We start from the raw sequence: 12683 nt of genomic DNA on the forward strand, positions 1-12683 counted from the left end.
AGGGGGCAGCAGCGGGCAGGGAAACCCCGCGGCAGCCGTGAGGGGACGGCAGGGAGAGCTCGGGGCAGCGGGGCCGCAAACACCGCCCTGGCGCCGCTCCTGGGAACCGGGTGTGCCCGAGTGTGCCTGAGTGTGCCCGGGTGTGCCTGAGTGTGCCCGGGTGTGCCCGAGTGTGCCTGAGTGTGCCTGAGTGTGCCCGGGTGTGTCTGAGTGTGCCCGGGTGTGCCCGAGTGTGTCTGAGTGTGCCCGGGTGTGCCCGGGTGTGTCTGAGTGTGCCTGAGTGTGCCCGAGTGTGCCCGGGTGTGCCTGAGTGTGCCCGAGTGTGCACGGGTGTGCCTGAGTGTGCCCGGGTGTGCCCGAGTGTGCCCGGGTGTGCCCGGGTGTGCCCGAGTGTGCACGGGTGTGCCTGAGTGTGCCCGGGTGTGTCTGAGTGTGCCCGAGTGTGCACGGGTGTGCCTGAGTGTGCCCGAGTGTGCACGGGTGTGCCTGAGTGTGCCCGGGTGTGCCCGAGTGTGTCTGAGTGTGCCCGGGTGTGTCTGAGTGTGCCCGGGTGTGCCTGAGTGTGCCCGGGTGTGTCTGAGTGTGCCCGGGTGTGCCCGAGTGTGCACGGGTGTGCCTGAGTGTGCCCGGGTGTGCCTGAGTGTGCCCGGGTGTGCCTGGGTGTGTCTGAGTGTGCCCGGGTGTGCCTGAGTGTGCCCGGGTGTGCCTGAGTGTGTCTGAGTGTGCCCGGGTGTGCCTGAGTGTGCCCGAGTGTGCCTGAGTGTGCCCGGGTGTGTCTGAGTGTGCCCGGGTGTGCCCGGGTGTGTCTGAGTGTGCCCGGGTGTGCCTGAGTGTGCCCGGGTGTGTCTGAGTGTGCCTGAGTGTGTCTGGGTGTGTCTGAGTGTGCCCGGGTGTGCCTGAGTGTGCCCGGGTGTGCCTGGGTGTGTCCGAGTGTGCCTGAGTGTGCCCGGGTGTGCCTGGGTGAGTTTGGGTGTGCAGGGGTGTGTCTGGGTGTGCCTGAGTGTGTCTGTGTGCTGAAGTGTGCCTGGCTGTGTCTCTCTCTGTGCCTGGCTGTGTCTCTCTGTGTCTGTGTCTCTCTCTGTGCCTGGCTGTGTCTCTCTCTGTGTCTGTGTCTCTCTCTGTGTCTCGCTGTTTCTCTCTCTCTGTGTCTCTCTGTGTCTCGCTGGTCTGTGCTTCACACAGCCCGGTCGGGCCCTGGGTGCTGCCTGTCCCTGCCTTGTGAGCAGTGTTTGCACAGCCTCATCTCTCCCTTCGCAGCAGGCCGACGTTTCTGCCTAAATCCAGCCGTCCTGGGGTGGTGCCATGGCTGGAGTCATGGGACAGGGTCCTCATGCAGCCCCAGCATCGCTCCGAGCTCTTTCCTCTGAGCGTGGTGAGTATCCTGTTTGCCATCCTTCCTGCTGCTCTCTGCCATTAGCATGATAGCATCAGGTTTTCCACTTAAGCTCCCACATCCTTTTCCTGATCAACACGTTGTACAATTGTTCCATTGACCATTTTTCTGATGGAAAAAACGTACCGAGCTTGGGCCTCGTCCCCCAGAGGGCAGGACAGCAAGGGGCTGGTTTCCTTCTTCCAGCCTGCTCTGGTGCATTTACACATAACTCTACCACAGCACCCACGTTCTCAAACAACAGCATTATATAGGATTTACTTCACTGGTGATTGTGTAGAAATGATTTGTGATTTCTGCCTGTAAATATGTGACAAGGTGAGGATACCCACAGAGTCCTGTTCTGCAGCCTGGGCAGCAGTGCTGGCAGTCGCTGTTTCCCGATGTGTTCCAGCAGACCCAACAGCAGCTCCTGCACTCCTCCCACAGGCAGTGTTTCCTCCAGCCATGTCCTCATCCCTGCTGGACAGCTACAGGACTCCTCTGCTCCTGTACCCAAAGCACCCACAGGAGTTCTCTGGCAGAGCTGTGCTGTCACTCCTGCCATGGTTTTGGTTTCCTCCACCAAGTGCTGCCTCCCTGCAAGGTCTTCAGATTTGTGTCTGCACATTCCCTGTGACAAATCCAGAGAAGTTTTGCCTATAATGGAGTTCTGTTTGTAGGCTCTGGTGCAAACCAGAAGTCAGCTTGCAGAGATGCACCTAAGGCAACACACGGCGACTAAGTTTTGACCAATGCATGCCATCACCCCTTGTTGTCAGCCCTGACCTGGAGGTGAGGGCTGCCCAGGGAGGTATCACTGCCCCTGGAGGTGTTCAAGGAATGATGGATATGGCACTCCATGCTCTGGTCTAGCTGATAAGGTGGGGATCAGTCACAGGTTGGGCTCAATTATCCTCGTGGTCTTTTCCAACCTCAGTGATTCTGTGACTGCATGAGGACCCTGTCTGTTCTGTGAAATGGGACAAGCTGGACCAGAAAGCAGAGCATTCCTGATCTTGCACTCCTCTGCTGGGAGCAAGGGCTCCTTGCTGATTCTTTTGGGGAAAAGTGAGCAACTCTTAGGCAACATCCCAAAGTTGGTGGAAAAACCAGCTGGAGAAAAACTTACAGTTGTATTGGAGGCTTGGAAATGAGAGCAGTGGGAAGCTGAACAAAGGGGTGGGGGATAATCTTGGCACACTCTTTGCGTCCAGAGTGCCAATGTGAGAGCAGGGAAATGGCTTTTAGTTGTCTTTTGGAAGAGTGTCTCACAGGGAAAGGATCCCAGATGGGAATAAGGAGCAGTTAGTGTACGTGGGACAGTTCCTGACTGTGTGTCAGGAAAGGGTGTTTGGGTGAGGGGCACCAGCTGTGTTTGCTTCTGAAATTGCCTGTGTTTGTAGTGTTTTGAAAACCAGGTGTTTAAAAAGTTAGTATCTCAGCTGGGCAGAGTATGCTGGTCCAAAGGCAGATGTGTCACCCTGGGTGGGCTCTGGTCCCCTTCCTATGTCGTGAGGGCTGGCCGGTGATGTTGCAACATTGAAGTGATACTGGGTGGTGCAGTCAAGGTGCACTGAAACAGATTGTTTGATGTAACTTTCCCTAAAATCAACCCAGAGGTGTGAATTGTACGCAGCTCCATACCCCTCCTGTTTGCCTTTGGAGCTGGATATTTCAAAGTTTGTTCCTTGGTGTGTTGCTGGTACTGCAGTAACATTTGTGTGTGTGCACAGCCTCATTTACAAATGCTTTGCATCTGGGTTTGCCCACCCTCCTCATGTGCTGACAGTTTTATACTGATAAGATCGTGGCTATTAATTAGTTTATTTTAAAAGCAGCCACGTGCTTGTCATTCCTTGTTGGGTCAAAATGCTCTGAAGTCACCCATTCCTCAACTTGGAGTTTTAATTAAAAAGACCCTTAAAAGAGGGTGATTCTGTCTCCCTCTATTGCAATCATGGCAAGTGTTAGTGCAGCAGTGTGCTTCACTGCTGAGAGCATCCTCCACCCCAGCCTCACATCTATTAGCAAGAGTAAACTAATGAGCAAAGAGCTGCTGGTGGTCACAATATCCAGTGTAAGGGCTTCCCAAAACTGCTGTAGGCTGACACACAGAGATTACTGGGCTGCAGCCCCTGACCTCAATAAGGGCTTCAAAGGAAACTCCTGAAAAGTTTTTGCTGCCCAAAAAGGAAATTATTCTGGTAGTGTAGCACTTTAATAGCCAAACCTACACCAAGGCTTCTGCTGACTGGGCAAAACAGTGTCTTTGTTTCACATGTGAATGCTGTTCTGTACAGTCTTTTTTTGCTCCATTTATATATTTAAAAAAAAAAAAAAAAAAGTCTTGAGGCTTTTGAAGGTACAGACTTGAGGCAAGATGAAGGTACAGCTTACTCAGGCAGCCACTTGCAGTGACCCAGCTGGGCAGGGTATGAGGGCAGGAGCAGGGAGCAAGATCCACACAGGCACCAGTCCCTGTGATGGGCTGGGATGCTGAAATCCCAGCTCACAAAGAGAGAGAGGACATGAGCATGTAGTGAAAGGACAAGGGGGGAATGGCTCTATGCTGAAAGAGTAAGTTGAGGTTCGATATTAGAGAGAAATTCTTGGCTGTGAGGGTGTTGAAGCCTTGGCACAGGTTGCCCAGAGGAGTTGTGGCTGCCCCATTCCTGAAAGGGTTCAAGGCCAGGCTGGATGGGATTCTGAACAATCTGGTCTAGTGGAAAGTTGGTTGGGTGGCAGGAGGGTTGGAATTAGATGATATTTAAAGTCCCTTCCAACTCAAACCATTCCACGATTCTGTGATTCTATGAAGACCTCACCTCAAAGAAAACAGTGGGGAAATCAGCAACTCTTCAGGCAGCCCCATTTGCTGTGAGTCTGGCCCTGGAACAGCAGCAGGGAAACCGTTCCAGGAGCCCCGGGGGAGCCCGGGTAGGAGGTGACAGTGCGATCCGACCCAGAGGACTGCTCCGGGGAGAGGCTGCGGAACTGACACAGCGGCTGTGCTGGAGCTCCGGCCGTTCCCCGCTCCGCAGCTCTCGGCGCTCCGGCGCGGAGCTGCCGGAGCCGGGCTGTGCTCCGTCGCACACCAGGTCGTTCCCTTTGCCCCAGCACTGTTTGCCTCTTGTCAGGCTGCGAGTGCTGAAGGCAGAGACAGGCCCGCGCTCTGCCTGTGCGCTGGACCGTGCTCTGCTGGCCGTCATTCCCGGGGCCAGGAGCCGCCGCTGCGGAGATGCTGAATGCTGGGGAGAGGAGAGACCGGGGCAGTTCATCTGGCCAGTGCAGTTTGTGTTTAATTAAGTTGAAAACTGTCATCCTGTCTCTCCTCCTGCCTGCAGCCTGCCCGAGGTCTCGGCCAGGGGCCGTGGGCAGCTGACCCTCATTGCCACGGCTGCCCCGTGGTGCTGGGCAAGAAGCTCCCATCATTTTTCCAACTCTTTTTTGTTTGCAGATATTTGAGATTTCCCATGAGCTGCAAGCCCCAGCATAGGGAGTAGAAGGTGATGAGCATCTGGTGTGGTTCTCCCACATCCCAAAGGCAATGTCCATGGGACAAAGCTCAGGTATGACTGCCAGCAGTCAGCAACTCCCTTTGTCTGCGCAGTGCCATTTTCCTGGGAAGGAAAGTGACTCTGTGACTGTTGCGTATGAGAGAAAAATGGAAAATGGCCCAGCACCAGGTAGGAAAATTTATGCGCATTGGACTGGGCTGGAAAACCACCTGGAGGCCAGTTCAGGAAGCTCAAGGTGGAAGCAGACACTTCCTCATCTCCTTTACACACCTCGGGGGGACTTGGGAGCATGTGTTCTCCTGCCTGGAAGGTGGAGGGAGAAGGGGCAAACAGAGGCAGGTAGGGAGAACACTGAAGGAACCAAATTTCCTGGCTTTTAGGAATTTAACCTTAGTGCTCTCCAACCCTGGATTTTGTTTGCAAATCAAAAATGGGGAAAGATTTTGGTAACCTTATAGTATCACCAACAGTTTGTTAAAAGACTAATTGCCAAGTAGCTTATGCATGTGGGACCATTAGTAATTCTGTAGCTATGCAAATTAAAACAGTGATGTATGATTTATAGCTTTAATAATGTTCTGAAGGCTCTTAAATTTTAATCACTTGCAACATCCTTTTTAATATTCAATTACTTTATTAACTAATTAGGTCACTTGCTGAAAAAGCACATAAGGCTGGTGCTATTTTAATATCAGCTGAACATCACAAAATACCTTTGAAATTGTGTAAATGGTTTATTTATTTTAAATAGATCATTAAGATGCCATAATTAATAAATCAGTTACAGAAAAAAAGACAAGAAATTGATAGATGCCAAATCACAATGGTAGTGGCTTCTCTGCTTACTTTATAAATGTTCACAGTGCTGAACTTGGTGAACATGGCCACTGAAGCACCTTCCTGGATAATTCGTATTCAGCTGAAGGGATAAGGTTTGAGATATGCTTGGTTCATTATAGATGCTTTCTGTATGGATTTAGCTTTCTGATTGATAAAAGCTCCACAAATGACCTTGAAAAGTGAAAGCACTTAAAAGGACAGCCCTCCTTTGCCTCGTGGTCTTTTGTCTGCCTCAAAAAAGATAAACCCATGGCAATCTGAGAGCGCTGCTGATGCTGGGCTGAAAGGAAGAGCTCCGGGGAGGGCAGTGGGCGGCTCTCACTGACCAACCTGCTCCCCTCACCGTGTGCAGCCTTTGCTGCTGCCCAGGGGCTGTGGCAGCACAGCAGCAAACCAAGGAGAGAAAATTCCAGCCCGGCTGTAGTGCAGAGGTTTGCACCTCCCCTTTACACCAAGCCTTGAAGTAAAACTTCAAGTCTCAGAAGTTAGACTTGTCACCAGGGCGGCTGCAGCTCTGAAAGAGACTTTGAGTAATCTACTGTCTTAAAACTAAGGGTAAGACAAACACTGTTCTAGGAATTAAGTCAATCTTATTAACAGATTTTCGTTTAAATTATATTGATGTGATGATACAGAGTGCAAATTTTCTCTCTTGAGAAGCTGCTAGTAAGATCTGCAGTAATTACAGAGCACTCATCTTCCCATTTTAACTTCTCTTGCTTCCATTTTCTTGTAACAAAAACCTGTAAATCCGGGGGCAAAAAACTTTGTGTTACAATTTCTGCTAAACTGAAGACTGCTCTTTACACTTGAGCTGCACAGAAAACTACTCCAAATCTCAATTTATAGAGTTTCCTGGGAACTGAAACATACATGGTGTGAGTCTGGCTCCAAAGCAGAGTCCAGGAGAGGTACCAGACTGTTATGCCACATCCCCAAACTCCAAAATAAATGAAATAAATGCTGCCTCTGTCCCAGGGGTGCCCGCAGCCCAGCTCTACTGCAGCTGACAGTGCCCTGTTCCAGTAGTGGGGCTTAGCTGAAATAATGGATTTTCTCACAGGAAAATGCCACCTAGGTACCGTTCCTCCACTGCTGCGAGTGGCCCCTGCATGGGGTGACCATCTCTTGAAAGGAGGGACAAACTGGACTAACACAGGCTGTGCAGAAAGGACAGAGAGCCCGAAAAGAAATCCATTTCACATTTTATGGGAGCTGCCACAGGAAACAAAGGCACAGAACAACTGTAAGGTACCAAATGCTGGTACAGCTTGGGACAACATATCTGTGCCTTGGAACAAGCACAGATACAACTCTTGAGGGGTCAGAGATACCTGTACAGTCACATGAGGTCACTGTCACTGTTTTGAGGGGATTTATTTCACCCTACAACAATCCTTTTGTACAACATGGCTCAGGGGCTTTTCTGAGCCTCCTTACAAAGCCCCAGGTCTCAGTCAAATAGGTGCATTTTTATCACATTCCTGTAACTTCTCCCCAGTCATTTATTCACGTGAGCGATTCCTGCGTCGCTCCAATCATTTGTGTGGGAAACCCCACATCCTCCTGGGTCAGACCCAAATAGACACAACTGCTGCAGTGGCAAACAAAAGGCCTCAAACCCAACTGGTACCAGGAGAAATGAGGAGGCAAAAGGCAGCAGCAGCCACCCGCAGAGCTCGGCGGGCCCAGCCCTGTCCCTGCCCCGGCGCTGGAGCCGCTTTTCCGCCTTCTCCACCGCGGAGCCGCCGTTAACCTCCCCGGCTCGATTCAATGTGACAGTGACACTTCACAGCACATTGAATCCAATCTCATTTGAAGCTGACAAAGATTGTTTCTGTTTTATATCTATTGGTTTATTAATGGCCTACAGCCTCTTAAGCAGATGCATATTCATTAGATAGCCAGCTGTTAGGAGGTTCCCAGATGTCGAAAGTAGCTCTGTCTTGGTATGCATTCTTTTTTTTCCCTTCTCATGAAACAAAGTAATTGTAGCTCGATTAAAGAACCAGTTAATTACTGAGCTGGTACCTTATGGCACAATTAAAAAAAAAAAAAAAGTCTGGAAATTTGTGAGGAGTAAAGACATTTTTAAAAACAGAGATGAGCTGAGCCTTTGCTGTTGTACACACACAGGACTTACGTAGAAGTGGAGACTGGATTACTCCATGTAAAGGACCCCCAGCTGCAGAATCCAGGGATACACTGAGTTCTGCAAAGGCACCTTTCTTAATTTTCCCCATTCTGCAGTTTTCTCTTACCTCTTATCATTCCTTAGGTGAATAGTGGATGCAGAAGCACATAAAAAATGAAAATGAGACACATCTCAGTTTTTAAAGGTCATTTTACATGGAGAAAAAAAACTCCACAGCATCCCAGCTAGATAAAACTGTGACCAGATCATTGAACAAGCTGTAGAGATTGACCTACAAATTCCAGGAGCCATCCTTCTGAGTCTCACAACATTAACCCAGCTCACCGAGATGTCTTTGCAACTTCTTTGCTCAAAGCTCTAAAAGTAGCTCCCAGAAGCAGGGCTACCACCACTACCCCCAGGAAGCCCTTTGCCCATGGAAATGTTTAAAACATTGAAGTCAGCTCCAAGTCCACGGGATCTGGGCAAAAAAGGTTCCTGGGGATTGTGGTTTCTGGCTAACTGCACACAGCAACAACCCCACTCCATCCCAAGAAGGAGCTGCACTTCCATCACCAGGAAAGGAAGAAGCGGTTGAAACCCCCAAACAACTGAAAGCCTGAAACAATTCTAAATTTTAGTCAGTGACACCTTGGAATTAAACTTCTGAGGAGGGAAAAAAATTAAAACCAAAAATGCCCTCAGCATTAAAAGCCTGGCAGTATAAAATGTCATCTGCTGTGAGTGTGTTTACAGTTGAGCACAGAGGAACATGGAGGCAATTTTGTAGAGCGACTCCTGGAGCAAAGGCCTCTGAGAATAAAAGTGTCTTTAGATATTTGTTATCCTGTTATAGCTGGTATCACCTTGAGTATACAATGCCTGCCTGCATTATGTAAACACTCCATTGATAAATCCCTCCCCCACCTCCCCTAAGCTGTGTCAGACTGTTCTTAGCTGACAGATAGAGCTGAAACAGATGCTGCTATAAATACCCTTGTTTAGCTGTTTTGAATATAATTTCTTTTGTAGAACATGGTGGATGCTCTAGTTATCATTGAACTTGCACCTGTGCTGGAATTTATTACTCCTTTGTACACATCAAGATGCATTTTTTTTAATGATTCTATAAAAAAAACAAACACAGAGTTGGGTTCTGCTGCCCTTATCTCCCCTTCTGAAATAGAGACAACCTTTACAAAGGATTGCACTCATTTTAATTGAACTCTTTTGAGGTTTAGGAGCTACAGAATCCAGAGGTGGTAAAGGTTTAACTCTCAGGACCAAACACAGTTAATTTACAGAATCACGTAATTCTATATATTGAATTCTATGTTTCTGTATACAGATATATCCAGCCAGCCAAACTCTTCTGGAGAGATACAGGTACAGCTGGACCTGGCTTCAAAAACAAAGAAAGCAACTGTACTAACACAGCAGCATGATTTTGGTTATATTCTAATTCTGTAATACAGCAGTTGATAACTGGCAGACCTGTCCCTATTCACACAGTAGCTCATTTTTATTTTCAACCAGAAAGGTAATTTCTAGCTTAAGGATATTATTTGGTTCAGACCTGAAATATCAGAGATGGAAACATTTTATGGTATTTATCTTAAACAAGTTCAATATTGTTTTAAGCAAGTACCCATTTTATATTCAGTCTTTATTTAAAGATGTAAACCACATTCTGCTAAGCACTGCTACCCATGATCTATGTGCTTGAGCTGGGGAGAAAACTTGCAGCCTCTCATCACTGTAGAAAAGATGCACAGAGATGCACCTGGCCCACCTTCTGAAGGAATCTTTCCAGGGTTTGTTTTCTGATGTTTGTTTTTGTTTGAAGGACTTTGTTCTCACCCACCTGCAGAGAACCTGGCTGGCTGACAAAGCTGCTTCTCACACTCCACAACTCCCTGCTTCATATGGAGGATATTGACCCATGGGATGAACAGAGATCAGGTCACTCCCTACGGCTGTTCCCTGAGCCAGGGCACCCTTGACTGAGGTGTAATTGGCACAACCACAAAGACCAGCCCAAAGGGACCACGTTTTCCACTGGAGTTACTGCAACCCCTGACAAATCTGCTTCATTATCACCAATGTCAATTAGAACCAAAACCAAGGGTTCCTCTGAAGAGATGTGAACAACCTGAACAGGGACACATGGTCCTTCAACTCAGAGCTGACTATTTCACTGGCCAAACCCACCTTAGAAGGACAGCATAAGGAACAGACTCATCCTATTCATCCCAAAACCTTCCAAGGAGGATTGAGAAACACTGCACCAGCACGACAGGATAACAACACTGACTCCAGGTTTAGCTTTTCTCAGCCCCATCTCCCAGCCCTGGAAGGAGCTTCCTTCCCACCATAATTCTGCATACATTGAACCAGTCTGAGCCCTCCCATCTGTTCCAATGAGAGGGTTTGAAGATGGTTATTCCAAATAAGTGTAAAGGTTTCAGAACAGGAACCAGAGCCATCTCTCCTACTCAGCCATTGAAGGCTGCCTTGATTACTTTGATGTAACAACACTTGAAAGCTCCTATTCTTTGAAACTAATTTAAACACATTGAATTGTTGAAAGATTAAAAACCGCAGTCAGCTAATTACACTCACTCTCATCTCTTATTCAGCAAATGAATCACTTTTCATTACCACTTAGCTGAAGTACATGAATTTCTGCCTAATTAGAAATGTTGTAGATGGAGCATTAGCAAGGCTGGAGCGGGTCAGGATATCTTGCCTGCTTCATTTTTAATTCCTAACAGTAGAGCCAGATAGGAGAGGCTTCAGATAAGAAGTCATTAAACAATTTTAAATTATTTATAAAAATTACTTTGCCCAAATTATAATTATTTTTTTTCCCAAATGCTCTCATAAACGTCAAATGGAATGAAAGGAAAAGCAGCCCAACATTGATTTTAATGAACATTTTAATGTTATGTATAACAGAACATTATGAATACAATGGAAACAAAGTTTTATCAATTTAATAATAAAAAAGAAATCCAACATAAGAAAAGGGAGGCAATAAATTTCATACCTATAGTATAGTGCTTATTCTTAATATTCCCAGCTTGTGAATATAACAATGTCTTTGTGTTCCAGATTCTAAAATCTTGATTCATGTGAACTTAAATGCAGAATTACAGAAGGAAAACCAAAACCCCCCAAAACCTTAATTCACTCTTTTGCTTTCAGTAAATCAGTAAAATCTTTGACTGCTACAGGTCTCCTTTATTAATATATATATATTTTTTTACTCCTCTATTGGATTCCACAGCTGCTAATGCCATATTTACACAAAAGAATCACCAAGTGTTGTATAAAAGTCAGGATCCAATGCCATTGGATTAAGTTAGGTTCTAGATTTACATCACTGAAGTGTGATTCACCTGCTGCTGATGCCCTAAACCAGTGGCTCCTTAGGGACGTTGATGCTACAAAGGATGCCAAGTGCCACTGGAAAAGAACTCCAAGAAAGTGCATTTTCTGGAGTTTTCTGAAAGGAAATCTTCCAGCAGTCTTGGATAAAGCTTCTCCCAGACTTGCACGGGATATCAGTTGTAACATTAGAAGCACGTTAAGACCCCAAAAATCTGTTGATCACCGAATTGCTGAGAGAGGATTTTTACAATAAAAATTTGGGTAATACAGCAGTGTGGCTGGAACATTAGCAAAAGTATATATACATTCCAGGTCCCTTTGAATTAGCCATAGTCACATATGTAAGCCATTTTTGGACAAAAATATATATTCTTATAAAAAACTGATCATAGTACTTGAGTGACTTCACAATTGTGAACTCAGTGGTAGTAAAAGGAATGATCCAATTATGACAAAGCGATCAGGGAGAGGGGGAAAAGAAAGTCAAAGCTCTTCAAGAAAAAAGAAAAGTATAAAATTAGATTCAAACATTTTTACCCAGTCCCCAATCCAGTCTTCCATCAAGTCTCAAAGTTAAAATCGGTTCTTCTATGTAGGAAAGGTTTTTTGATGGTCTTAATACAAATTATTTTGCAAAATCATCAAACACATTCCTTAGAAGAATCTCTGACCTCTCCAGAATTTGAACACTAGTTATTTCAACACTTAGAAAATAGCTTTTGGTTCTTTATGTAGACACTTTAACTGCTAAAGAAAAAAAAATTGATCAGTGTTTCCCATCCCTTCCCCAGCTATATTTGTGCAGCTAAAAATCCTTCATTCAGTCTGCCCATTTATTTTAATTTCATTTTATTTATTTATTTTACAATCTTTATTTGCTAAAATTGGCAAAATTTGCAAAGGCATCTTGCTTGGGTTGTACAGTCCCAGGAGTCAGAGAGGTCATAGCCATGTTGGGTACCCCCATTCCTATAGTGCCCATTCCTGTGGCCGGCACTCCCATGTTCATGCCCATCATTCCCTGGTTCATCATGGGCGTGGGGGCCATGGAGGCCATGCCCATCGTACCTGACATCACCCCGGGCACTGCCAGCCCCATGGGCCCTCCCAGCAGCGCGCTGCTCTGCGGTCGCACGGGCATCATGTTGGGCTGGGGGCTGAGGTTCACAGCTGCAAAGTTCTGCGTTATGACATTCATCGGTTGTTGCATATCTGCAGCGAAGAGAAAGAGCACAAAAATCACTGGGTGGAACCTGGTCATGCTGAAGGAGCTCATGTGTTTTAAGGAACTCATGTGGTCATTGCTGTGAACATGGATATGATGGCCAGGCTTGCAGCTATTTCCTGATTTGGACATCAGGAGGAATTTCTTTACTGAAGTGGTGGTGAGGCACTGGAAAGGGCTGCCCAGGGACATCTGCAG

At 47.0% G+C, this 12683-nt stretch overlaps 1 protein-coding gene and 1 long non-coding RNA gene across 2 annotated transcripts in view; one reads left to right on the top strand and one right to left on the bottom strand.

Annotated features, from left to right (window-relative positions):
• Positions 1-37: 37 nt before the first annotated feature.
• Positions 38-10686, top strand: LOC128814888 (uncharacterized). The gene is made up of 4 exons (XR_008439495.1): positions 38-110; positions 1258-1372; positions 4833-4944; positions 9738-10686. It is a non-coding gene; the product is annotated as an uncharacterized LOC128814888 (long non-coding RNA).
• A 102-nt stretch (positions 10687-10788) lies between these two features.
• Positions 10789-12683, bottom strand: part of CLINT1 (clathrin interactor 1) — a 46121-nt gene continuing 44226 nt past the window's right edge. The window contains exon 12 of the mRNA XM_053991191.1: positions 10789-12472. Coding sequence (XP_053847166.1) covers positions 12132-12472 — 341 coding nt within the window. The 3' untranslated portion in view covers positions 10789-12131. The remainder of the gene's footprint in view (positions 12473-12683) is intronic.

This window comes from Vidua macroura, chromosome 15 (genome assembly GCF_024509145.1).
Source record: "Vidua macroura isolate BioBank_ID:100142 chromosome 15, ASM2450914v1, whole genome shotgun sequence".
NCBI classification, from domain to species: Eukaryota; Metazoa; Chordata; class Aves; order Passeriformes; family Viduidae; genus Vidua; species Vidua macroura.